This window comes from Monodelphis domestica, chromosome 5 (genome assembly GCF_027887165.1).
Source record: "Monodelphis domestica isolate mMonDom1 chromosome 5, mMonDom1.pri, whole genome shotgun sequence".
Classification (NCBI taxonomy): Eukaryota; Metazoa; Chordata; class Mammalia; order Didelphimorphia; family Didelphidae; genus Monodelphis; species Monodelphis domestica.
Window position 1 is genome coordinate 92753887 of NC_077231.1, and position 27083 is coordinate 92780969.

Sequence of the window (27083 nt, forward strand, 5' to 3'; positions counted from 1 at the left end):
CCTCAAAGAGCAGAATGGTGGGATGACTCTGGAGCCCCTGGGGTGGACAGCTGGGAGGGGGGTGACTCACATAGTCCACGACCATCTCTTCCTCCTGATCCTCGCCCCTTAGCTTCCTCACGACCATCTGAAGGAAGTCCCCAAACTTGGTGGCCATGTACACATCTTCGTTCTGCAGCTGAAGGCCCCCACATTTCTGCCGGATCTCTTCAACCAGCCTTAAATCAGAGGGAGAAGTTTGTATGAAGGGTGTATCAGTGGGGACAGAGGGGCACGATGGAGGCTCTAGCCCAGATCTGCCAGCTTCCCCTCTCCTGCATCTTCCCCTATGCTGTACCCACCAAAGGAACTGGTGGGGACAGCCAGGTGGCTCAGTGGATGGAAAGTCAGGTCTAGAGAAGGGAGGTCCTGGGGTCAAATTTGACCTCAGACACTGTCTAGCTGTGGGACCCTGGACGAGTCACTTAACTCCTATTGCCTAGCCCTTACCACTCTTCTGCTCCTTAGAATGACTCTAAGACAGAAGATAAGGATTTGTAAACAAAAAAGCAAAAAAGAAATTGGCCATGTTTTGGATTAAAACTGGTAATGACATAACAAGGCTAATAGGTCACAAAATTGCCATTACCTTATCTTAAGCTCACCGAAAACTCTCATTCCCAAAGACATGAAGGATCGAGTCTCCTTCCTCAGTTTAGATTTTTTATAATATAAACTTTATATACATTATGTTGCACAGTTAAATTTACAATGGTAATTGCAATTATTGATTTTTTGTTGCCATTTATTTTTATTTTTTTGTAACTAACAATATAACATATAAAGTAACGATAATATGATTTGCTACAAATATGTAATAAGTTATAATAAAGATGCTCATTGAAGAGAAACAAATTTTCATATTAGTGCTTCCCTGCTTGGTACCCTTTTTTAAAAATTCTTACCTTTCATCTTAAAATCAATACTGTATATTGGTTCTGAGGCAGAAAAGCGATAAGGGCTAGACAGTGGGGGTTAAGTGACTTGCCTGGGGCCACCCTGCTAGGAAGTGTCTGAGATCAGATTGGAACCCAGCCCCTTCTGTCTTTAGGCTTGGCTCTCCATCCATTGAGCCACCCAGCTGTCCCCTACACTTTAAAAAACCTTTATCTTTCATCTCAGAATCAATACTAAGTGTCCGTTCCAAAGCAGAAGAGCAGCAAGAGCTAGGCAATGGAGGTTAAGTGACTTGCCCAGGGTCACACAGCTAGGAAGTATCTGAGGTCAGATTTGAACCAAGGACCTCCCATCTTCAGGCTGACTTTCTATTATCCACTAAGCCACCTGTTGCCCCCTAGCTTAGTTCCCTCTTAAAAAAGAGTATCTGTTGACTCCTACACTCCGGCTCCATGATGGGACTTGGGGAACCCACCTACTGCCCAGTGTCACATAGATTAGAATGGCTTAACTAAAGGAGATGCCTCTGGAAGACTTAACCTTGCACTGACTCTGAATCTTGGCCTCAGCCCTGCTTCCCCAGAGGCCCTTCCTGCCTCCATTTCCATCTGCATTGTACGCTGAGCCTCATTTAAAAGTCTTCCCCTCCTCTCTGGCTACTTGCCTGAATAGCTTTCTCCCTGCCAATGCTCTTCTCTCTGACCACCATCATCCCAAGTTGATTCTTGAGGGGTGGGAAGAAGGCATTCTGGCTTCAGAGTCTAAGTCAGAATCCTCCAGGAGCTGTTGGCCTTATTTTGCCAGGATCCTGAGCTCTTCCAAACTCCCTGAAATCTCCTCCGTTCACTCCCATGCCTCTCTGCACCCCAGGTGTGTCTGGCTCCCCTCCATTGGAAAATAAACTCTTGAAGGCTAAAGGCTCTCTTATTTCTACCCCCAGAATCTACCGGAGTGTTTGACACACAGTAAATGTTCCATCCATCTATTCAGCAACCCATACCTCTCTAAATCTGTCCCTTTTGCCCATCCACCTTTCTGTATCCATCTATTTCTCCATTCATCTCTCCATCACCATGTCAGCCCACTGTACAGGAAATCCCCAAATTTCTAGCCTGTCTGACTTTAGGACTTCTCTATATATAAACAGGCAATTAAACCAGTTAAAGAAACAAACAGGAGGCTAAATAAACTTAAAAGAGGAGAGGCAAGCAGCAGAGATTTCCTAGTACTTAGGGAACATCTGAGGAGAGAAACAAATGCACGACGGAAAAAGGATGAATTGGAGTTAATAAGTGCCATCGGTGTGGATAACTAAGAAAAGGTCTAAAAGTATTTGCAATATTACCTGACAACATCCATTGAGCTTGCCCCAGATTTAAAGAAGTCTGTGGAGTCCTCAATGGCAGAAATGTTACTCAAAATTCCTGCCCAGATAGCCTACACAAGAATGGAAATGGTTATGTAAGGAAATAACATTTTAAAAAGCAGCCACATAGGAACCGAAGGCCATTTCCACATCCACATCCACATCCCTCTGCAAGGTGAGACAGAATTCGGATACAGAGTTAGATGTTCACCTTGATTTCTTGGGCCACTTTCTTCTCCTCGTCTGTGAGTTCTACCACACAGCTTTCCCCCATTGAGAAGTATTTAGAAGCAGGGATCATCCTTCCATCTTCGAACTGGATATTTCTCACCACCAGCTACAAGGTGAGAAGAATAAGTGGATTAGCGACAATCGTGCTAGCTTTGAGTGAGGGAAAGTGGTGTAACAGTCTATTTGGGGTGCTCTGTGGGCGCAGGGCATAAGGCATGGCACGAGAGGCATGTGGACTACTCTAAAAGCAACCAACGGGACACATTCCCCGAGGAACCCTGGTTAGGGTTAAAAGGTATATAAAAGGGATGATGGCAAGGCAGCACAGTGGATAGAGAACCAAGCCTGGAGTTGGGAGGACTTGGGTTTAAATTTGGCCACAGACACATCCTATTTCTGCTTTTCTGCATTTGTGTGCTATGTTTCTGTGACCTAATGTATGGTCAATTTTTGTGAATGTGCCATGTGGTGCTGAGAAGAAGGTGTATTCCTTTTTATCCCTATTTATTTTTCTCCATATGTCTATTAATTCTAATTTTTCTAAGATTTCATTCACTTCTTTTACCTCTTTCTTATTTATTTTTTGATTTGATTTATCTAAATTTGATAATGGTTGGTTTAAGTCTCCCACTAGTATGGTTTTATTGTCTATTTCTTCCTTAAATTCTCCTAGTTTCTCCATTAGAAATTTGGGTGCTATATTATTTGGTGCATACATATTGATTAATGATATTTCCTCATTGTCTATAGTCCCTTTTAACAAAATATAATTACCTTCCCTATCCCTTTTGATCAGGTCTATTTTTGCATTGGCTTTATCAGATATCATGATTACCACTCCTGCCTTCTTTCTATCAGTTGAAGCCCAGAAGGTCTTACTCCATCCTTTAATTCTGACCTTGTGGGTGTCAACCCGCCTCATGTGTGTTTCTTGAAGACAACATATGGTAGGGTTTTGGATTCTAATCCATTCTGCTATTCGTCTACGTTTTATGGGTGAGTTCATCCCATTCACGTTCAAAGTTATGATTGTCATTTGTGGACTCCCTGGCATTTTGATTGCCTTCCCTAATTCTAACCTTTTCTTCTTCGGCTCTACCTTTTAGTCCAGTGATTTACTTTGAAACAGTCCCCCTTGTCCCCTCCCTTGATGTTTCCCTTTTTAGTCCCTCCCTTTTTGTTCCCTCCCCCTCCCCCCTCTCTTTCCCTCCCTTTTTGTTCTCCCTCTCCCCCTCCCCCCCTTGGTTTCCCCTTCTCCTTACCCTTGTTGGGTAAGATAGAATTCAAGATCCCAATGGATCTGGATGTTTTTCCCTCTCAGAGCTGATTTCCCTGAGATTGAGGTTTAAGTAAACCCCCCCCCTCTCTTCCTCTCCTTCTTATAGGAGTTTTCTTCCCCTCCCCTTCCCATGTGAATCTTTGTGTGAGAATGATTATTCTATTTGGTCTTTCTTTACCCCCTATTTATACATTACATTTTCCCCACATGTTAGTATACATAGGTTGATATAAATGTAGTCCTTATAGAAGAGAGTTTGAGTTAAAGAAGAAGATAACATTTTCCCCTTTCCTTAATATTTACCTTTTCAGGTATTCCTTGCTCTTTGATTTTCGGTATCAAACTTTCCACAGAGCTCTGGTCTTTTCTTTGCAAAAAGTTGGAAGTCTTCTATTTTGTTGAATGCCCATACTTTCCCTTGGAAGTATATAGTCAGTTTTGCTGGGTAGCTGATTCTTGGTTGGAGACCCAGCTCTCTTGCCTTTCTGAAGATCATGTTCCATGCCTTACGATCATTCAGAGTAGAACTTGCAAGGTCTTGGGTGACCCTGATTGGCATTCCTTTATATCTAAATTGTCTTTTTCTGGCTTCCTGTAGGATTTTTTCTTTTGTTTGATAGCTTTGGAATTTGGCAATTACATTCCTGGGAGTTGTCTTTTGGGGGTTTAGTGTAGAAGGTGTTCTGTGAGCTCTGTCAGTGGCTGTATTGCCCCCTTGTTCTAGAATCTCTGGGCAATTTTCTTTGATTATATCTTGTATCACCATGTCCAGTTTGGTGTTTATTTCTGGCTTTTCTGGGAGTCCAATTATTCTTAAATTATCCCTTCTCCCCCTATTTTCCAGATCTATCACCTTGTCGGTGAGATATTTTATGTTCTCTTCTAATTTCTTGGTATTTTGGCTTTGCTTTATTGATTCTTGCTCTTTTACACGATCGTTGTCTTCCAGCTGCCTGATTCTGGCCTTTAAAGCCTGGTTTTCTTTTACAGTTTGGTCAAACTGGTTTTGTAGATGCGTGAATTTCTTTTGCATTATTTCCAACTTTTCCTCCCAGAAGGCTTCCATCTTTTTGGTCATTTCTGATTCAAATTCTTCATAGGTTTGTGGAGAGTTTCCATTTCCTTTGGAAGGTTTTGGAGCATTTTCTTTTATATTATCTTCTGTCTGCTCTGTATTTTGTATTTTGGCTCCATAGAATGTGTCCAAAGTCGCCCCTTTCTTCTTATTTTTCTTGGTATTTTGGGGCTTCTGTGGTTCTGTGGAATTTGCCATTTCTGAATGTGGAGGATTAGTTTTTCTTGCCTCTGTCTGGTGTTCAGAGGCAGTCCTGGGCAGATGGTTCTATGAGCTTTCCCTGGGTTAAACTGAATATGCCTCACTGGAACTGGAATGGAAGGGTCGGACCACGAGGCCACACTCTCCCCCGGCTCGCTTTCCGGAAGTTGCCTTCGGAATCGCTGGCCGTGAGGCTGTTTCGTCAGCCTGCGGGGGGATGGGCTGCAGCTAGCCCAAGCTCCGAGGGCGAGGACTTTCACTGAGACTTGGATAGCAGGATCCAGCCCGTGAGGCTGTCTTGCCCGCCCTGAGGGTTGCTGTTGTTTCGACCAGCTCTCTGCAGCAGAAGCCCCAGGCAGTAACTTTCACCGGGACTGTAGAAGGCCCTGAGGGTTCTGCTCTCTGAGCCCGGCTGGGCTGCGGCTTCCGGGAGCCTTGGACTCTGCGCTCCTACCCCTGAGGTCCGAGTGATCTCGGGTTCTGGCTTTTAAGGGGAGCCGTACCTTTTGAACCGGGTCCAGGTCCAGGAGGAGGGTTCCCAGGGTCTGTGCTGTTGATCGTTTTGAGTTTCGGCGCCTTAGGAGCTTCTAGTTTGAGATCGGTCGGGAAGGGTTTTCCGGAGATCTGAGCTTTAGCTTTCTCTAAGCCGCCATCTTAACCGGAAGTCCCACAGACACATCCTAGCTATGTCACTTAACCCCCATTGCCTGGTCCTCACTGCTCTGGTATCTTGGAATTGGTACTATGACAGAGCGTACAGGTTTTTTAAAAAAAAAGGGATGTGTGGTGGCCAAAAATTGGAAAACGAGGGGATGCCCTTCAATTGGGGAATGGCTGAACAAATTGTATATGTTGGTGATGGAATACTATTGTGCTAAAAGGAATAATAAAGTGGAGGAGTTCCATGGAGACTGGAACGACCTCCAGGAAGTGATGCAGAGTGAGAGGAGCAGAACCAGGAGAACATTGTACCCAGAGACTGATACACTGTGGTACAATCGAAGGTGATGGACTTCTCCATTAGTGTCAATGCAATGATCCTGAACAACTTGGAGGGATCTAAAAAACACTATCCACACGCAGAGGACAAACTGCGGGAGTAAAAACACCGATGAAAAGCAACTGCTTGACTACAGGGGTTGAGGGGATATGACTGAGGAGAGACTCTAAATGAACACTCTAATGCAGATACCAACAACATGGAAATGGGTTCAAATCAAGAACACATGTGATACCCAGTGGAATCCTGCGTCGGCTATGGGAAAGGTGGGAGGGGGGAGGGGGGAGGAAAAGAAAATGATCTTTGTTTCCAATGAATAATGTTTGGAAATGACCAAATAAAATAATGTTTAAAGTGAAAAAAAAAGGGATGCCATCATTTGACTTGAACTTCTTTTTTTCTGTCTTCTAGTAAAGTTCCCAGTGCTAAAATGACTTTTAGAGAATAAGAAAAAAATGGTAGCAAGTTCAATGGTATCCAGAGTATTCCCTTTACCCCCTTTTTAATGTTCTGGAGTCCCCTTCTCTTTGCTCTTTCCTTCCAGGCCTATTAATTGTCCTTAGTCATCAACACATCCACAGCAGAGTAGGATCTGATTACGAGTCAGCAGATATGGTCAGGATGGGTCAGTATCAGATGATAGGGTGCCAATGGCAAGTTTTCCTTACTCACTATTTTACCTAGGACCGGTCTTGTTTTGTGGGCTATAATTGTGTCTTCTTTGGCCATAAAAGTGGTGTTTGACCATCATTTATCTGTGTAGCCCTAAAAGTCTGGTCTCAGGGAGCTAATAAATGCTTAATAACTTGGGGAAATTTCAAGGGGACAAAATGTATGTCTGACACACTTTTCAGTTTAATCTGTCTAATTAACCTTTTTCTTCATAACTTTCTCAAGTCTAGCCAATCAATTCAACAATAAATCAAGCCTTGATTTGTAGGATTTAATGATTTCTGAGGTGCAAATGCTGCTGAGGAAAATTTAACAACCCCTTGAGGGCCAGTATGAGCTGGCTCCAGCACAGCCCAGGCCTAGGCTGCCTTAGACCTGAGGTTCTTATCTGGTTTTATGTCATGGGCCCATTGGCAGTGTCCTGAAGCTCATGGAGTCCTCAGAATTAGGCTTTTAAACTTTTACAATCAGATATGTAGGACTGCAGAGGAAAGTAATTCTATTAAACTATAGTTATAAAATAGATTTTCTATATTAGTATGTTATATATTATAAATATATAAAATAATTATATATAATTAATATGATACATAAAATATAAATTATTTATTTTAAGTTCATGGATCCCAGGTTTAGAATCCTTGCCATAGAGAATGATTTGTTCACCCAATATTTTCCCAGGAACTCATCAGCTGGTGGGTTAATACTGAAAAATGCCCCAAAACATCTGCAGAGAACTAATAAGGATGTTGGGTAAACATTATGGTATGATTTTCTTTCTCTTACCAACCATAGCTTTAAAAAATCTCTGATATTATTTCTCTGCATTAGCCTGTAATATAATAAGCACTTAAGTGCTTATTCATTCACTCACTCCATTCATTCATGAGGATAATAATGGATTGTCTTCTCTCTCTCCCTTCCTTCCTTCCTTCCTTCCTTCCTTCCTTCCTTCCTTCCTTCCTTCCTTCCTTCCTTCCTTCCTTCCTTCCTTCCTTCCTTCCTTCCTTCCTTCCTTCCTCCCTTCCTCCCTTCCTTCCTTCCTTCCTTCCTTTCTTCCTTCCTTCCTTCCTTCCTCTCTCTTTCTCCCCCCTTGCTCCTTCTCTTTCTTTCTTCCCTCCTTCTCTCTTTTCCTATTCACTGAGACCCAGTCAATTGTGTAATTGTGTTTCTAACCCATGCTGCTTTTTTTTTTAATGTAGAGTTTCTTATTTAGATTAAGCAGGTTATATTACAAAGTTCACTTGAAACTTTATTGTACAGAATTTGTATAGAAGTGGCAACTGGGCTCCCACATTATCCCCAAAGCTTATTTAACTGACCAGGCAACAGAATTATAATAGAAACAATAAGGTGGTGATAGGTCACATATGGGAAAAGTATGTCCCCAAATCTCAATTTGAGATGCTAGAAACACAGCCCACCTTGGACAGAAAGAGTTACTTCCTATTCTGTGGTGGAGTCCAGTTCTGAATACCTCTGAATCTTATTGCCTGTGTAACTTGAGCAAGTCCCTTTCCCTCCTGAGGCCTCAGTTTCCTTGTCTATAAAATGAGGGAGTTAGAATCATCCAGTAGCCTCCAAGGTCCCTCTCCTTTCTAGATCTGTGATCCCATGGCCCCCCACATCCCTTCCTGCTGGGGATCCCCTAGTCTTACACACATTGGCAATCCCCTCTGGGCAGGAAAGTTGGTCCAATAAGTCAAATGGAACTCTCATAATATCTGACTACCATTTCCTCAGGTAAGGCTTTTTGTTAGCACTAAAAAAAAAAAAGGTATTATCAGCTGCATTTACTAACAAATTCTTTGACTTCATCTCTTGGAGAGCTAACATGCCTGTGATTGCTAACAGTGCTGTCAGAGATGATTCCTAATGTCAAGCAGTTGTTGAAACAGCTGGATCCATTCCATAGATACACAGAAGTATTGATATCCTTGGACCCCACATCCTAACATACTCCTCAATCCAGGAAACCCATTGCCTTTGACCAAACAAATAGATAACAAAGTGATAAACACAGAATAGGAGGGGGAGCTGGAGCCACCCACCAACTCAACCATCTTGGCCAACTCAACCATGGCGGATAGATCACATAGTCAGGACCTCTTCACTTCCTTACAAGAAGGTTAACTGTGGGGAGAGGCAGGTAGGTGGCTCAGTGGCTAGAGTGCCAAGCCTGAAAATGAGAAGGCCTGGATTCAAATCTGGTCTCAGTTACTTCTTAGCTATGTGGCCCTGGACAAGCCACTGTGTAAATAGAATTTTGTCCCCAGAACTCCACTTCCCAGCACCCCACTCTCCTCCTGTCATTACGTACTGACGTAGGCAGAATATGAATTCTGGGTATTTCCGCCTCTCTTGCTCTTGTCTTCCTTTTGCAGCTTTGGCAGAACAAACTTTTTGAGCAGTTAGATTAGTTTGGGCACATGGTTTTATTTTGTTAGATAATTACCTTTTTATTCTGTTACTTCTCATTATTATTAATAAATCTTATAAAATATAATATTTGGAGTTATTAGGTATTAATTTTAATCTTACATCACTTAACCCTTTTGTCTAGTCCTTAGAGTTATTTCTAAGACAGAAAGTAAGAGTTTTTTAAAATGTGAAATGGGTTAGAAGATAAAGAGAAACTCTCTCTATATATGTATATATATATATGCATATATATATATATATATATAAATTAAGTTACTGTACCAAGGACTCACCATTTTTCCATCATTACCAAAAAGAACCAGCCCCTTTTTGGTAACGAGACCAGGCTTCTCAGCACCTGTGATGATCAGGGGTTCTCCATGTGGCACAGAACCATCTAGTAATGATGAGCCATAGAGAGTAATCACCTAAGAGAGACATCAATGAAGACATTATGAAATAAGCATCAACTAGAAATAGTTTTTCTAACTGGAACCAACTTACATTGTTGGTAGGACCAGAAAAAGGGGCAAATGTTTTAGAAGGTGATCTGGCAATTTAGAACAGAAATCACAAAAGTGATCCTTCTGTTTGACCCAGCAACCCCACTGCTAGGATTTGATGCTAAAGAGACACTGAGAAATCTCCAGTAAAGTCCTCTCCTAGTGCCTCACTGTGGTGGGGAAGGCAGAGTAAGCGGGTTCTGCCAGACTGTGGAAGTAGAGCCCAAGCTCTGGCCCGTCCTACCCCGCTGATGGACCCGAGGATTGTCCAAAGAGCAGCCTGGCTAAGATTGGGGCAAGCTAATCAGAATTTGGCCCCAATGGGCTGATTTATCCACTGAGATCATCTCAGTCTGCATCTGTGAGTTAGCTCATGTTGCCTCCCTCAGTCCTCCCAAATACGAGTCCTTCCTCCCCCTCCTCATTGCTGAAGATTTATTTTGTCTATAGCCCTCATTTGTTTATCTGCAAACATGGTGAATTCTTCTTGGCACCATGTACGTTCTGGAAAGCATGCATGGTCTGCTTTTGTCTTTGTATTACTAATGCCTAGTATTATCAGTATTACTAAAGCCTGGGCACAGGCACAGGCAGCATTTGATAAATTCTTTTTTTTAATTCAGATATATTTTATTTTTCCAATTACATATAATACTAATCTTGAACAAATATTGTCCAAAACTATAAGCTCCTGTCTCCTTCCCTTCCCCAACTTGGACGTGGTAAGCAATTTAACCTGGCCATATATTTTTCTCATGCAAAACCCACTTCCATATGGGTCAACACTCATACAAAACCCAGACCCCCAAATAAAACCATAAATATATGGATGTGAAAGATAGTCTGCTTTGATCCGCATCCACCCAACTCCAACAATTATTGACAAATTCTTAAAAAAAAAAACCCTTACCTTTTGTCTTAGAATCAATACTGTGTCCTGGTTCTAAGGCAGAAGAGTGGTAAGGGCTGGGCAATGGGGGTTAAGTGACTTGCCCAGGGTCACACAGCTGGGACGTGCCTGAGGACAGATTGGAACCCAGGACCTCCCATCTCTGAGCCTGACTCTCCATCCACTGAGCCACCCAGCTGCTCTTGATAAATGCTTGATAATTGATTGACATAGAGCTTTGATGCACTTTAGTCCACTCAATTTCCATGTGTTCAATCAGTGTGATTTCACAATTCCTCTGATCTATCCCCCACCTCTGAAAGCCTTCCCAGGGTGCATGAATAGCCTTCTGGCTATTTTCCAGGGCAGCAGAGGTGATTATCTCCAGTGTCATCTGCTCAGGTCATACCACATCTGGAGAACTGTGTTCATTTTCACATTTCGATAAAACTATTGACAGGCAGAAGCTTCCAAGGGTGAGTGAGCAGGATGGGAAGAGACTTGAAACTGTGCCAAGGGGATAAATGGAAAGATCTGGGTGTAGTGAGGATGGAAAGCTAAGAGGCCAAGGCCAGGGGGTCTGGTCTCCATCTGTGGCCTTTCTTAAGGGAAAACAAGAAAAATAAACGCAATGCAGCCCTTGGACATACCTGCTTGTCTATTTCTGTCCAAGCTCCAGGCACTTTATCATGACCTCGAATCCAGTTGTGCAACGCTTCGGCAGGCTGATCCCAAGAAATCTAGAAAGGCAAGATACCAAAGCTGCTGCTTCTGTGCTGGGCCGTGAGAGACGTACACGATGATGGCTCTATGACTTGAAGGGGCAGCCAGGCGGCTCAGTGGATTGAGAGCCAGACCTGGGTTCAAATTTGACCTTCAACACTTCCTAGCTTTGTGACCCGCGGCAAGTCACTTAACCCTCATTGTTTAGCCCTAACTACTCTTCTCCTTGGGACCAATATACAGTACTGATTCAAAAGTGGAAAGTGAGGGTTTAAAAAAAATGCTATGACCTGAGAGAGTTGATAGTTTAACTGCCTCATTTTACAGCTGAGGAAATTGAGTCCTGGTGGTCAGGGGGGACTTTCTCAGGGTTACCCAGGAATAAGTGGCAGCCTTCTATATTCTTCCTACCATATTGTGCTATCTTCACACACACACACACAAAAGAACCAGATATTAAAATGGTTAACATGAAGTGTTTTCTTCCAGAAAAGAATCTCACTAAAAGTATTATGTGCTTTTATATAATGACCAGAGCATCAGTCAAAGGCAAAGCATCAGTCAACAAGTCAGTGAATAAGCATTTACCAAATGCTCACTATGTGCTAGGCACTGAGCTGAGCCCTGGGGCTAGGAAGATCCAGTCCCTTCCCTCCAGGAGAGGGCATTTCCATAGTGCAGAGCCCTGGGGCTGGGGTCAGGGAGACTCCTCATCCTGAGTTCAAAGCCAGCCTCAGACACTTACTATCGGTGTCATGCTGCCCAAGTTACTTAACCCCGTTTGCCTCAGTTTCCTCATCTATAGAATGAGCTACAGAAGGCAGATCTCTCCAGTATCTTTGCCAAGAAAACTCCAGTTGGAGTCATAAAGAGTCAAACAGCACCTAAAAAAAGACAAAGCACTCCAAGGAGCTTACAGTCGAATGTGGGAAACATGTCTGTAACTATACACACACAACATTTAGACAATGTAGCTTAAAGGCAGTTTCAGAGGGGAAGGACTGGAAGGGAGGGAAGGGAGAAAGTTCTCTTGCAGAAGGTGGGATTTTAGAGGAGTCTTGAAGAAAGCCAGGGAAGCTAAGGGTTTTGGAGGTCAGGCATTTCAGACATGGGGGGCATCTAGTACAAATACTGAAAATAATCCAGGAAAATAATGCCTGCAAGACCTTTGAAGAGAGAGGGAAAAGAAAAGGGGTGGGGGAGAGAGAAATAGAGAGGGAAAGAGAAGGGAGAGATGGGAAGAAGGGAAGGGAAGAGAGGAGAGAGGAAGGGGAAGAAAGTGGAGGAAAGAAGGGAGGGAGAGAAAAAAGGAAGAGAGGGAGGAAGATAGAAGAGTAGGGAGAGAGAAAGAGAGAGAGAAGGAAAGAGAAGGGAAGGAGATAGAGGAGGGAGGGAAAGAGAAAAAGAAAGAGGGAGGTAGGATGGGTAAAGGAAGGAGTCAGAGGAAGACAGAGAAGGGGGAAAAAAAGAAAGGAGGAAGGAAAAGAGGGAGGGAAGGAAGAGGGAGTTTTCACTGGGAACCAGACTCCATATGAAATAAAGAAAGCTGAGTATTGTGGCAATTGTGTGCTATGTCCTCTTCCCTCCTAGGAATCCCCACAAATAGGAAGGAAATCATGGCAAGGGCTCTGCTGCATAAAGTTTTGAGACAGACTGACCAGCTGAAACCCGTCTCCTGAGACTGCTGAGCCATTATGTAGGAATTATTTTCATCTGGGACAAAAAGGGTTGGGAGTAGATGTTAGGAAAGCTGGTGGGGCACAGGTGGTCTCCTCATGGGTACAGAGAAGGCCATCTGGCCCTCCATCCAGCAGGGGTGATGGTAGAAGGCTAGGCAGTCCCAATTAGAGGAAAATCTATCAAATATCTACTATATTCAAGGCAAGACCTAGAGTGGGTAATGCTGCAAAGCAGCGTGGACCAATAGAATGACTGCATTCTGGTTCAAATCTCCCAATTGTCTTGGGTTGGTTGTAGGCTGAGTTTGAGGGCTGGTGTAAGTCTGGCATCACAGAAAGAATAATGGGGAGTCCTGGGTTTGAATTCTGGTCCTGTTACTTTAGAAGCTAGTCAACCTGGGTCTCAGTTTCCTCCATTTTTCCAGGTAAATGAGGGAGCAGGACTCAACAGAGAAACTCTAAGGCTCCTTCCACTTCTAGGTCCCAAGGTCCCAGATTTTTTATTTAGCGGATGAGACCTTAGCATTTTCTTTTTTCTGGATGCCTTCATATGTCGCTCCTTCTTCTGTCTGAGGGATACGAGGAGCTTTGCCATCAGCAATGAGCTGAACAGCTTCCACCTAAAAATAAAAATAAACATCACCTTTAAAAATATGGAGCAAATAGCTCCCAATCCAGAATGGAGAATAGATTGCTCTGCTGAATTTATTATTTTGGTTTGCTAGAGATGGAGGTGGGCAGCGACAGAAGCAGGACTCTCAAGCTCTCAAGTCTTGTATTCTTCACCAGTTAGCACTAGCCAGGCAGGCATAAATTGTAAAATCTGTATTGCTAAGCATTTAACCATTGTATATTAGTAATGACTTGTAATGGTCTTGCCCTGTTCTGTTCTGAATCTACACCAGTCTTGTACTGTTGGTGTTATTATTCATTTGTTCTGCATTTCCATCAGTTATACTGATCTGATACGGTACTGTACCTTCCCTCCTGAGATAAGGGCATTCCAAGAGAGGCTTCTCCTCCCTTGGGGTTTTCTGCCTAGACCTCCGCCAAGCACCCAGGGGTGGACTATTCAATAAATATGCAAACCCTGATCCACCCCTGAGGCTACTTCACCAGTCCTGTGGCTGCTATTTCATTGCCCTAAACCTCTTCTTCAAATAAAGATTTTCGGACCTCTGGACCAGAAGAGAGCTTTGAGCCTCCCATTCTTAGGGCTAGACCCTGCTACAAACTTTGGAGTGTTTTCCCTACAACATGAGGAGCTAGTGTCAATGGATCACCAAGTTTCAGAGATTTAGATGTAAATTCTACACTTGGCATGAAAACTAGACTGACTGTAATTGAACCAGTCCTTGATGATTCAAAAGGTAGGATCTCCCAAGTCGCTAAGAGATGAAGCAGAGGGCAACTATGTGGCTCAGTGGATAGAGAGCCAGGCCTGGAGACAGATGGTCCTGGGTTCAAATGTGGCCTCAGATACTTCCTGTGTGACCCTGGGCAAGTCATTTAATCTCCACTACCTAGCCCTTACTGCTTTTATGCCTTGAAACCAATATTTAATATTAATTCTAACATAGAAAGTGAATGCTTTTTATTGTTATTTTATTTTTACATTTTATTTTAATTAATTAAATTAATTTTAAAATAGTTTTCCATGTTTATCTGATTCATTTTCTCTCTCTCCCCACTCCCAAAGCCTACAAGCAATTCCACTGGGTTATACAAGTGTTATCACTTGATACCTATTTCCCTTTTGTAGGTGAAGGCTTTTTAAAAAAAAATAGAGATGAAACAGCCTTAAGGAATATCAGGAGTGAAACTGTACAACTGATACCAGTTTCCTGTGCTCTAGGGAAAAGAAGGGTACAATGACTTAAAAACAAACAAACAAGCCCACTGTCTTAGAATTGACACTAGGTATTGATTGGTTCCAAGCCCAGGGTCACACAACTAGGAAGTGACTGAGGTCAAATTTGAACCCAGGGCTGCCTGACTCCAGGTCTGGCACTCTATCCACTGACCCACCTAGCTGTCCCTGATAACAGCAATTTTTAAGGGCTGTTTTCTAAAATGTAGGAGAGAATATGCATTGGTGGAGACTATTTGTACTGATACAAGAATAGATCTTTTAAGTAAATTCTCCTTGATGGCAAAAGCAGACTTACCATGGCCTTGATTCCTTCTGGGAAAAGAAATCTGTTATAAAGGGCATCAACGGTATCATTGGGTTTCACATCACATTCCCTTTGAAGGAGAATAGGCCCAGTGTCTAAACCATCGTCAGCCCAGAAGATGGAAAAACCAGCTTTCTTATCTCCCAGAATTAGAGTCCTGTGAAAATAATGATTTCCTTTTAAAAATAAAGTCCTCAGTGAGAAGCAGTAAGTTCCATAATAACGAGAAATTGCAATAGGCGTAGGAATAATTGCCAGAAATGTGCAATAGTTAAGAGCGAGAAAAGGGTTGGCATTTTGGATCAGGTAGGAACACGTTATTTATTGTATGCATGCTCTTCTCTGGAAATTTTATTGTTGCTCAGTTGTATCATTTAGGGTTTTCTTGGCAAAGATCCTCGAGTGGTTTCCTTTTCCAGCTCATTTGACAGATGAGGAAACTGGGAACAATAGGGTAAAGTGATTTGGTTAGGGTCACACAGCCAGTATACATCTAAGGCTGGATTTGAACTCAGGAAGATGAGTCTTCTGACTTCACACTTGGTACTCTACCCACTGCACCATCTAGCTGCCCTATTTATATAGCAGCCTTATACTGTTATTACAAGCAGTCTACATCTGAAACATGTCATTAATATTTACTATCACGACTTGGCTCCTAATTCTGTCAGCTTTCTGCTGCGAGATCCATTTCTTTTTTTCCACTTTGTTGAATGCTTACCACATTAAATGCAATGGGAAATTCTGGAATAATCAGACAATAAAATCAGGAATACCCAATACAATGTAAAAAGGAAACCAGGTATTTCACTTTCAGCTGAATAACATAGGCATCCCCCACCCCTCCAATTCCCTTCTGAATTATCCATATGGAATGGCAATTTGCTCCTCAGTATTTAGAGGACCTGAGAGTTTGATGGTGTAGCATCTCCTGCCAGGATCCCTGATGTGACTCCCCAAGGTCCTGTCCTGGATACTCTTCTCTTTCCGTTCTCCTGGTGACCTTCTGAGTGCCCACAGCCTCGACAATCTCTCTGCAGGTGACACTTCCATTTATAGATCCAGTTCCGGACTCTCTTTAGCTCCAGTCTCACATCACCAATTGCCTAATGGACTCTTTGAACTGGACGTCTCAAAAGCATCTTAAACTCAACATGCCCCAAATAGAATACATTGTCTTTCCCCCAAATGCTCTCCTTTTTGAACTTCCCAATTGCTGTCGTGGGCACTTCTATCTTGAAAATCAACCCACATTTATTCATTGTTTATTTATTTATTTAATTTAGAATATTTTCCCATGGTTCCATGATTCATGTTCTTTCCCTTCGCCCTTCCCTCCCCACTTCTGGAGCCAATGAGCAATTCCACTGGGTTTTACAACCCACATTTATTAATTGTCCACTATGTGCCATAAAAAGACAAAAAGAAATAGTCTAGTCAGACCAGACAGAGCATGATAGGTAGGTGGTGCCATTGTGTCCAGAGCACTGGACTTGGAATCAGGAAGACTCATCTTCATGAGTTCAAATCCAAATTAAATGACACAAGCCACTTCACCCTGTTTGCCTCAGTTTCCTCACCTGTAAAATGAGTTAGAGAAGGAAGTGGCAAACTACTCCAGTATCTTTGCCAAGAAAAGCCCCTAAGAAGTCAGACCAGACTGAAATGCCTAAACAACAGCACAAAAGATAAGGTGATTAGAGGGGGAAGGCTGAGGAGGACTCATGGAGCAGTAAGGAAAAACTCATAGTAGAGGGTGGCACATGAGTTAAACCTTTAAGGAAACTAGTCAATTTAATAAAAAGTCTTCTATTTGGCATTTAAAGACCTTCACCTGGCACCAACCTTCCTTTCTGGGCTTATTAGATATTATTTCCCTTCCCATACCCAATGAACCTTTGTGCTTTTCCTTAATGCCCCACCTAATTCCCACCTCCATCCTCAATGCCTGGAATGCACTCCCTCATCTTCTCTGCCTCACAAAACCCCAGTTTCCTTTAAAGCTCAGCTGAAACATCACCACATTGCCAGGCATGGTTGGTGCTCATTACTGCTGAACTGTTTCCCCCCTATTTTTCTTATCTTCAGTATAAGGAGAGGCTCATTGGAGAAGCGATATTAACTATGATAGTAAAATAAATGATATGACATTGAAATATGATGATATTAAAATTTAAAGGTATCCATAAGATTTTTTTTTTAATCATCTACTTACGGCCAGAAAAGCTTTAGGATTCATTCACTTATTTATGCATTAAGTGCCTACTAATTGCAGGGCATTTCACTGAATTAGGCAAAAAATGTTCCTGAAGACTGATTCATTCCTTTGCTTCCAAAGCAATAGCATTAGCAGGATGATCAAATAACCAGAAGAAAAAAATTCACAGAAAAAACTGGAAACAATATAAAATATATGTATATGAATATATGAAATATATAAGTCATATATTTCACCTTGTTTCTAGTTTATATATATGCATATATGCATACACTTTTAAAAACCCTTACTTTTCATCTTAATATCAATTCTAAGAAAGATAGGTAAGGGTTTGGCAAATGGGGTTAAGTGACTTGTCCAGGGTCACTCAGCTACGCAGGGTCTGAGGCCATATTTGAACCCCGGACCTCCCAACTCCAGGGCTAGTGCTCTATCCACTATGCTACCCAGCTGCCCTTCTCTCTGTCTGTCTCTGTCTGTCTCTCTCTCTGTCTGTCTCTCTCTCTGTCTCTCTGTCTCTGTCTCTGTCTCTGTCTCTCTCTCTCTCTCTCTATATATATATATACATATTTACATATGTATATATATATATATATATATATATATATATATAATTGGAAATTGCTGGAGGAAGGTACAACCTGCTTTTTTTCCTACCACATGGATAATGGGTGGCAGCAGGGGATATGCTAGGACCATGTACATCCAGATAAGGTGGGCTTTGGTCCTGGAGCAAAATCCATCCTAACAAGAGGCAAAGTTTATTTGAAGAAGTATTTTAATAGTTACCTCTGGCTACATAATTGCTCCTCCATGACAACATTAAAGTTCAAGCTTTCTCTTGTCCAAGAACATCTATGTTCTTAGTGGAGCTGAGCGAATGGTAATGAATCAGAGACTTCTGGTTCCAGTCCAGTTTCCTATCTAACCAGGCTGAGAATAGACAGATGAGGGCAGCTGGGTGGCTCAGTGGATGGGGAGCCAGGCCTAGAGATGGGAGGTCCTGGGTTTAAATCTGGCCTCAGACACTTCCCAGCTGTGTGACCCTGGGCAAGTCACTTAATCCTCACTGCTTAGCCCTGACCATTCTTCTGCTTTGGAACCCATACTTAGAATTGACCCTAAGATAGAAAGTAAGTTTTTTTTTTAAAAGAACAGATAAATGGAATAAATAAATAAAATATATAAATATTTTTATTTATAATTTTTTAATAAAAAATTTCAATAAATTTTTTTTATAAAAAATACACTTATTCACAAAATAAATAAATAAATAAATAAAAGAACAAATACATCTTTATGGAAATAAACATGTCTACCTTTTCTATCTTTAATAGACATCTCACCAATTAATAGCAGAAGCTCCTCGGTGACGGGGAAGGATGGATGGATGATAAATAATAGAACCATGCTTCGGGCAATCAATAACGTCCATGGGAATAAATTGTGTGCAGAAGGGAAGCACATTCAGTTCAGCTCCTACTGATCTGTAGGCATCAATGACTTCCTGGATGGTCTTGCCTTTGACTCTCCATCTGGGGAACTTGAACACTGGGATTCCATCTTTCTCTGCAGCCAAAGCTGGGCCAGGGAAGAAGTAAGATTTTTAAAGAAATATGTTTCATGAAAACACAATATATAGTTGTATAAAAACCTGTAATATTCAAGTGACATAGCAAATAGGAAAATGAAAAATAAAGAATGGGAAAGAAATAGTGCTAAAAATAGTTTAGATCTTGGCCAAAGTTTGACCTGTTCTATAATAATTCAGTGGTAAATGTCACCTGATTTCCATATTGATTGTTCACATTTTATATAGCTTTATAAACCATAAGGTATTTTGCTCATAAGAGGAAAGGCAATAAAGCATGAAGGAAATAATATGTAAACTTTATTATTGTATTGATTACACAATGGCTATGGAGTATAAACAAAATATGGTATTTCAGAGTTGGAAAATATAAAAGTCATTCATTTCAGGGCGTTCTGTGATGTAAGAACCTGCTCTGCAGTCCCTCTCTCCTTCACCCCACGGGACCCTCCAGCCTCCAGGTGAGATGTGGAGGAAGTGATAAAGAATGTTATCTTGGGAGACCTATTCCATTTTTGAACAGCTCTGACTAAAGAGGCTCTCCTTCACACTGAGCTAAAATGGGCTCATCTGTGCCATTCACATACTTTTATTTTTGTCCTCTGAAGGCACACAGGACAAGGCTAATCCCTTTCCCAAATGATAACCTTTCACTCTTTTGAAGACAGTTTATGGCTCTGCAACTTATGACCGGTATACCCGTGAACAAGTCACTTAATCTTTCTAGGCCTCAGTTTCCTTATCTGTAAAAATGAAGGCATTGGATTGGATGGCCTTCAGGATCTAAATCTATGCTCCTATGATCTACAGTCATTTAATCATGGGTCACATAGATCATTCCACCCCCCTCAGCCAGAGGAGTCTCTGAGGAAGCACCCCTGGGTCCTTCTGATCATCATCACCAAACAAAGTTGAGAACTCTCATTTACAATCTTGTATAGCCTTTGTTAGGAGGGCTAGGAAATGTCCCGGCAAGTCAGCTGCTAGACTGTCAGTATGCATAATGCCCCTCAGAGCTTCACCACAAGGGGACCAGGGATGGCTTGCGGGCAGAAGCCACAGAAACACGAAAGGAAATAAACTACAGTGGCTGCTTAGTCAGCACTTTAAGGTTTACAAAGCACCTTAAATACACATTATTTTATTTGCATGTTACACTAGCCTTATGAGGGAAATACTGTAACCATTATCACCCATCCACATTTTACAGTTAAGGAAATAGAGTCAGAGAGGTGATGCTTTTATTCATAGCCCTCGTTAGTTATGTCTGAAGTGGGATTTGAACTGATGTCCTCCTGATTCCAGTTCAAGGACTCTACTATATGTCCCTGTGCCCACAATAGGTTGCATATTTTTGGACTCCATGAACTTAAAAACAAAAACAAAAAAACTCTTACCTTCTCTCTTAGAATCAATACTATGCATTGGTTCTAAGGCAGAAGAGTAGTAAGGGCTAGGCAATGGGGGTTAAGTGACTTGCCCAGGGTCACACAGATAGGAAGTATCTAAGTTTAGATTTGAACTCAGGACCTCCTAGCTCTAGGCCACCTTGATACCCGCTCTCCACAAATGTCTTTTTTTGGTTGTTTTTTTGTTGTCAATTTTATTTTAATGACAAATTTTCACATAAGTTTTCCAAAGTTATAGGATTCATGTTGTCTCCCTTCCTTCTCCCTCCCCCTTTCCTGGAGCTGACAAGCAATTCAGTCTGGGTTAAACATGGATTATCAAGCCAAACACATTTCCATATTACTCATTTTTGTAGGTGAATAATCTTATAAAACCAAAACCCCAAGTCATATACCCAAATAATCAAGGGATCAATCAACTGTTTTCCTCTGCATTTCTCCTCCCACAGTTCTCTCTCTGGAGGTGGATGGCATTCTTTGTCATAAGTCCTCAGATTTGTCCTGGATTATTGCATTGCTGCCAGTAACAAAGTCAATCACAGTTGCTCTTTCCACAATATTGTAATCACTGTGTATAATGTTCTCCTGGTTCTTTTCACTCTGCATTAGATCATTCTCCATGAACCTCTGAGAAGTGAAGGAACCGCAGAATGAGCAAGCACTTGGATCTATCCATCCACCTCTCTCCCTGCTATCCATCTCTCTCCCCATTCGTCTCACCATCAATCATCTACTTACCCATGCATTTACTCTTCCCCTCCTCTGTCTATCTATCAACTGCCCATCCATTTATCAACCCTCCATCCACCTCCTATCCATTTTCCCATCATCTACCTATCCATTTCTCCTCTACTGGTCCCTCCATCTACCCATCAATCCAGTTATCATCTATCTATGTCTATTGTCCTCCCTCCCTATCTACCTCTCTATCTTGCCGTGCCTTCACCCTACAAACACATGCATAGTCACATGTTTCTGGCTAGAATCTGGAAACATGAAATGTGCACAAGTCACACAGACAACAAGTTCAGCATATCAAGTTTTCACCCTTTCTGTCAAGTTAGTCTGAGTGGTTTGGAGGTTAGGCAACAGACATTGATATGACAGCTATTGTACTAAGTTCCGAGGACACAAATAAGCAAAAGGAAGGACAGTCCCTGCCTTCAAAGAGCTTAAATCCCTTTTTTTAAACCCTCACCTTCCATCTTGGAATCAATACTATGTATTGGTTCCAAGGCAGAAGAGTGGTAAGGGCTAGAGAGTGGGGGTTAGGTGACTTGCCCAAGGTCACCCATCTAGGAAGTGTCTAAGTTCAAATTTGAACCCAGGACCTCCCATCTCCAGGCCTACATCTCTAACCACTGAGCCACCTAGCTTCCCCAAGAGTTTATATTCTAATGGGGTATTTGTAATATATTTGTATTATATTTGTAATATATCCCTAGGAACATTTTCCTCCCTGAGTTATTCAGGTCTGGCTTAATCAGAACAAGGATAAGAACCAATGAAAGATTCCTCTTTGCTTCAGGCTCTATTAGAGGCACAAGAGAAAAAAAATGTGTCTTTAAATAGGTTAGAAAGAAATCTAGCTGTAGAGCAGAAAGTGAGTTTCTAAGAAGATTTTCAAAATATAGATGATCAAGTTACTACCATAGCAAGTGGTGGTTATGATTATATGATTATAAATGATTATAATAACAGAAATATTAATAGCTAAAATTTATATTTAGCAATTTAAGGTTTTCAAAGTGCTTTACAATTTTTATTTCATTTTCTCTTTAGGTGCTATTAGGATCCTCATTTTACAGATGAGGAACTGAGGCAAAAAGATTGACTGACTTGCCCAGGATCACAAGGCTGGTAAACGTCTGAGGCTGGATTTATTTCAGGTCTTCCTGACACCAGGTCCACTGTTCTGTTTACTGCATCTTGGAAAAAGAAGATGACAAGATGGCAGCAGAGTACAGTGGGGAAGCACTGGCTCTGGAGTCTGGGTTCAAAAGTCTGGGCTGGGCTATTAATCATGAGCCTGACCTTAGGGAAGTTACTTTGTCCTTGGCCCTCAGTGGTCTCCCTGTAAAATAAAGGATTTGGACAAGATATCCTCTAAGATCCATTCAGGCTCTTAAATCCAATGGGGAAAAAAATTCTCCTTTGATATGGCACTTCCATCTGTGACACTCAAGACACTTAACCACTAATGAAGTCCATTACAATGCAAATGACAGAGGTGTCAAGTCGTGTAAAACAAGCCATCCTTCTTTGTGCCATTCTGGGATGATGCTATCTCGCAGTTCACCTTGGCAACCCTGGTTCTCCCTGGATCTTCACACCCACCTCAAGTACAACTAAGGAGTTGCTCCCAAGAAAGGTAAGCATGGTGACTTGGGGGGGGGGGGGGATAGGTGATGGTCCAGAACTAAGATTTCATCAGTGGAATGAGGGAATCATCCCAACCCTCAACCATCATCAAGGGAACCCCTAGTATGGAAAGTTCCTCCATGGATAGATATAGGCCAGCAGCTCATCTATCATTAAGGGCCACAAGAGGTCAAAGGACTTGCCCCTGTCATGTAACTAGTGTGTATCAAGGGAAGACTTGAACCTAGATCTTCCCAACTCCAAGGCCAGCCCTTTTATCCACAGGGGTATCATGTTGCCTCTCAAGCACAGCATTTTATTAAACTCAATTTACAAAGGATGCTGGTCAGGGGATCATAAGTGTTCAGAGTAGAACAAAACTTTAGAACTTAGTCTGGGGGCAGCTAGGTTGCCCAGTGGATAGAGAGCCAGACCTGGGTTCAAATCTGACCTTGGATGCTTCTAAATTTCTAACTACTAAGATTAAGCCTACTTTGGCAGAATAATTGCAGAACCTAAATAATTCTTGGATTTTCAAGTCCTCAAAAAAAAAAAAAAGCCTTTGTTAACTACTGTGTGAACTTGGGCAAGTCACTTAGTGCTGACTGCCTAGTCCTTGTTCTTTTTTTGAAGTTGTTACTAAGATAAAGTAAGTGTTCTAAAAAAATTAAGTTAAATTAAAAATGAAACAAAAGTCCAACTCCATTTTTCTACAGACGAGAAAACAGAAGAGAATTAAAATGACTTGCAGAAGGAGGTAGAGCTGGTAAGAAGATGACAGTCAGGATTGGTAAGCCAGCTCCTTTCCATGCATACATAACCAGGGCTCTTCCCAGGGCACATCCTGACCACAAAGCACATAGGAAGCGACTGATCCCAGAAAGAATTGCTATCACAACCAAGGGTTAAACACAGATCTCCAATCTTTAGGCTCTTTTTTGCTCTTGATAGATCTGTATTTCTGCGCCGGTGATTAATGGTGTGGACATTACAGTGTAAGAACAAGAGGCAATGAGCTTAAACATTAACTACCTAGCAAGGTGGAAAATTGTAATTAGATTAAATGAATATTTATGCTTGGTTGCTCCTTAATTAAAGTTATTTAATAACCAGTAGTGAAAGAATAGATTGAATTTCAGAAGCTATAAATGCATTAGAATTATTATGCCTTTTTTTTTAACTTCTAAGATTAAACCTACTTTGGCAGAGTAATTGCAGGACTCAAATAATAATTGAATTTTGAAATACTCAAAAAAAAAAAAAAGCCAGTGTGGTGGTGTGTCCCTTAATTCCTGCAACAGAAGGAGGCTGAGGCTGGTGGATTGACTGAGCTTGGCAGTTCTGAATTGCCTCTGGGTTAAGGCCACCAAGGTCTTATATGAAGTCCAATACCAATATGGTGAGCACCTTGGGAATGGAGGACTACCAGATTGCCTAAGGAGGAGTCAACTGGCCCAAGTCAAAAAAGGAGCAGGTTAAATCTTCCAAGTTGTTGTTCAGTTGTTTCAGTTGTGTCCAATTCTTTGTGAGCCTGATTGAGTTTTCTTGGCCAAGATACCGGAGTGGTTTGTCATTTCCTTCTCCAGCTCATTTTACAGATGAGAAAACCAAGGCAAACAAGGTTAAGTGACTTGCTCAGGGTCACACAGCTAGAGCCTGAGGCCAGAGTTGAACTCATGAAGATGAGTCTTCTTGGCTTCAGGCACATTATCCAGTGGGCCACCTACCTGCCCCTTAAGCTTTCATGTTGTGACAAGGAAATCACTTTAAAAGACTGATATATATTAATATTATATATATATATTTTATTAAAATATATATATTTCATAAAATATATATATTTTAAGGTTTACAGTGTTGATCAGTATTGGTATTGGGACTACTAGTGGCCACTATACTTCCAGTTTGGGTGAGTTAAAAAAAAAAGATTTTACCAGTTCCATATAGCAGAAAATGGCATATCCACTCAGTATTCAGGCTAAAATTAAATCACTTTTAATGTTAAATTTATTCCATAACTTTTTTACTTTAAAAAAAGGAAAGGAAATCCCAAGTGCATTTATCAAAATAATTAAAGGGAGGGAGGCAAAGAGATAATGGACAAAAAGACTTGTACAAAAATATTCATAGCTGTGCTCTTTGTGGTGGCCAAAAACTAGAAAACGAGGGGATGCCCATCAATTGGGGAATGGCTGAGCAAATTGTGGTATATGTTGGTGATGGAATACTATTGTGCTAAAAGGAATAATAAAGTGGAGGAGTTCCATGGAGACTGCAACAACCTCCAGGAAGTGATGCAGAGCGAGAGGGGCAGAACCAGGAGAACATTGTACACAGAGACAAACACACTGTGGTATCATCGAACGTAATGGACTTCTCCATTAGTGGCGGTGTAATGTCCCTGAACAACTTGCAGGGATCCAGGAGAAAAAAAAACACCATTCATAAGCAAAGGATAAACTATGGGAGTGGAAACACCGAGAAAAAGCAACTGCCTGAATACAGTGGTTGAGGGGACATGACAGAGGATAGACTCTAAATGAACACTCTAATGCAAATACTATCAACAAAGCAATGGGTTCAAATCAAGAAAACATCTAATGCCCAGTGGACTTACGCGTCAGCTATGGGGGGCGGGGGGGAGGAAAAGAAAATGATCTATGTCTTTAACGAATAATGCTTGGAAATGATCAAATAAAATATATTTAAAAAAAAAAAGGGAGGGAGGTTTGCAGCTAGGTGGCTCAGTGGAGAGAAAGTCAGACCTAGAGATGGGAGGTCCCAGGTTCAAACCTGACCTCAGATACTTCTTCATTGGGTGACCCTGGGCAAGTCCCTTAACCTCCACTGTCTGGTCTTTATCACTTTTCTGCCTAGTCTCTAGGCCTAGCACTGTATCACTTGAGCCACCACACGGCTCCTTCTCTGACAGTTTCTATCCTTGGTCTTCGCAAAACATTTTCCTCACATCTTTCTGTATTATTTTATAATGTATTTAATTTGTATTAAAATGAGTTAAATTTTATTATATTTATATATAATGCATTTATAATTTTATTAAGGTTAACTGTACATTTACCATACCTGCCCTCTTGGATTGAAATTCTCTGAGGTCAGGGCAGAAGTTTTATTTGAACTTTGAATTGTTCAGTAGATGGTGTAGGTGACTTCAGAGGATACTTACAACTCTGGTCGTGCGTCCTTCTAGAACCGAATAAAGGGCTCTGCAAAGACTAAATGCTAATGCATGTTTATTGAATGGCAATAAAAAATGACTTTCAAGTGGCTATAACTGACATACAACAAACAAAACCAGAAAACAATCTCCTTCAGGAAAGGAAATGAATGATTCCAGAGTACACTTACCTAATGGATCAGCTTTTCCATCCTTGTCTGGAACCGTGAACACTCCGACGACTCGATGGCCTTCTTTCTGGAGGTGGCTATAGACTTCTTGCCCAAAGAGACTCTGGCCTATAAGTGCCAACTTCAACTTATTTTTATAATAAACCTGGGAAACAATCATATTTTGACATTTTAGAAGGAATAGAGGGAAAATGAATAACAAATTATTTGCCATACAAAAATAATTTTACAAAGATTCAGTAGACCCATAGACAAGATAAAAATAATATGCTTGTTATCTCAGTATTGATTTATAGTTTACAAAGTACTTTTTATACAACAATCCTATGAGGCAAGATAAGTATTATCCCTTTTCCACATGAAGTTGAGGCTCCAAGTTGTTAAATGACTTGCCCAAAGTCACATGACTAGTTAAATAAAGGTAAGATTTGAAACTAAGTCTTCTAACTCCAAGTCTAATGCATTCACCAGTAAACCACTGAAAACAGAAATAAAATAATATAAATTATATTTGTATAAAATATGAAAAATATAAAAATAAAATAAATGAAGGCTACTTTATCCAGAGAGCAAAATTAATGAAAATTCTCTACAGGCAGCCCATTATTAAATGTAAATGGATGTGTTCATAGAAGGACTCATTTCAATAAGGAATCATTAGATGTGATAGTAAAAAAAAAATAAAGCACTAAGCCCACATCTCTTGGTTCTAAAGTAGAAAGTTTAATGATATTTTAACCCTTGCAAAATGATTCTGGGCACTTTTTTAGACCTCTCATTGAAAATAGCTCTCCATGTACATGGGGCTATGGTAATAGCTAGCATTTTCATAGTTCTTTAAAGTGTGTTATTTTATTTGACCTTCACAACAGCCCTGGGGAGGCAGATGCTATGATTATGCCCATTTTACAGATGAGGAAATTATTAGAATTTTAGGTAGACACTAAATAATGTGCTCAGGATCATACAGCTAGTGTATGAATTAG

At 41.2% G+C, this 27083-nt stretch overlaps 1 protein-coding gene across 1 annotated transcript in view; it reads right to left on the minus strand.

Annotated features, from left to right (window-relative positions):
* ALDH1L2 (aldehyde dehydrogenase 1 family member L2) overlaps positions 1-27083 on the minus strand; it is a 96275-nt gene that overhangs the window by 32138 nt on the left and 37054 nt on the right. The window contains exons 2-10 of the mRNA XM_007503357.3: positions 26098-26242; positions 18717-18951; positions 15144-15309; positions 13494-13595; positions 11224-11313; positions 9475-9609; positions 2514-2639; positions 2282-2373; positions 71-218 (exon numbers count right to left, since the gene is read on the minus strand). Coding sequence (XP_007503419.1) covers positions 71-218; positions 2282-2373; positions 2514-2639; positions 9475-9609; positions 11224-11313; positions 13494-13595; positions 15144-15309; positions 18717-18951; positions 26098-26242 — 1239 coding nt within the window. The remainder of the gene's footprint in view (positions 1-70; positions 219-2281; positions 2374-2513; positions 2640-9474; positions 9610-11223; positions 11314-13493; positions 13596-15143; positions 15310-18716; positions 18952-26097; positions 26243-27083) is intronic.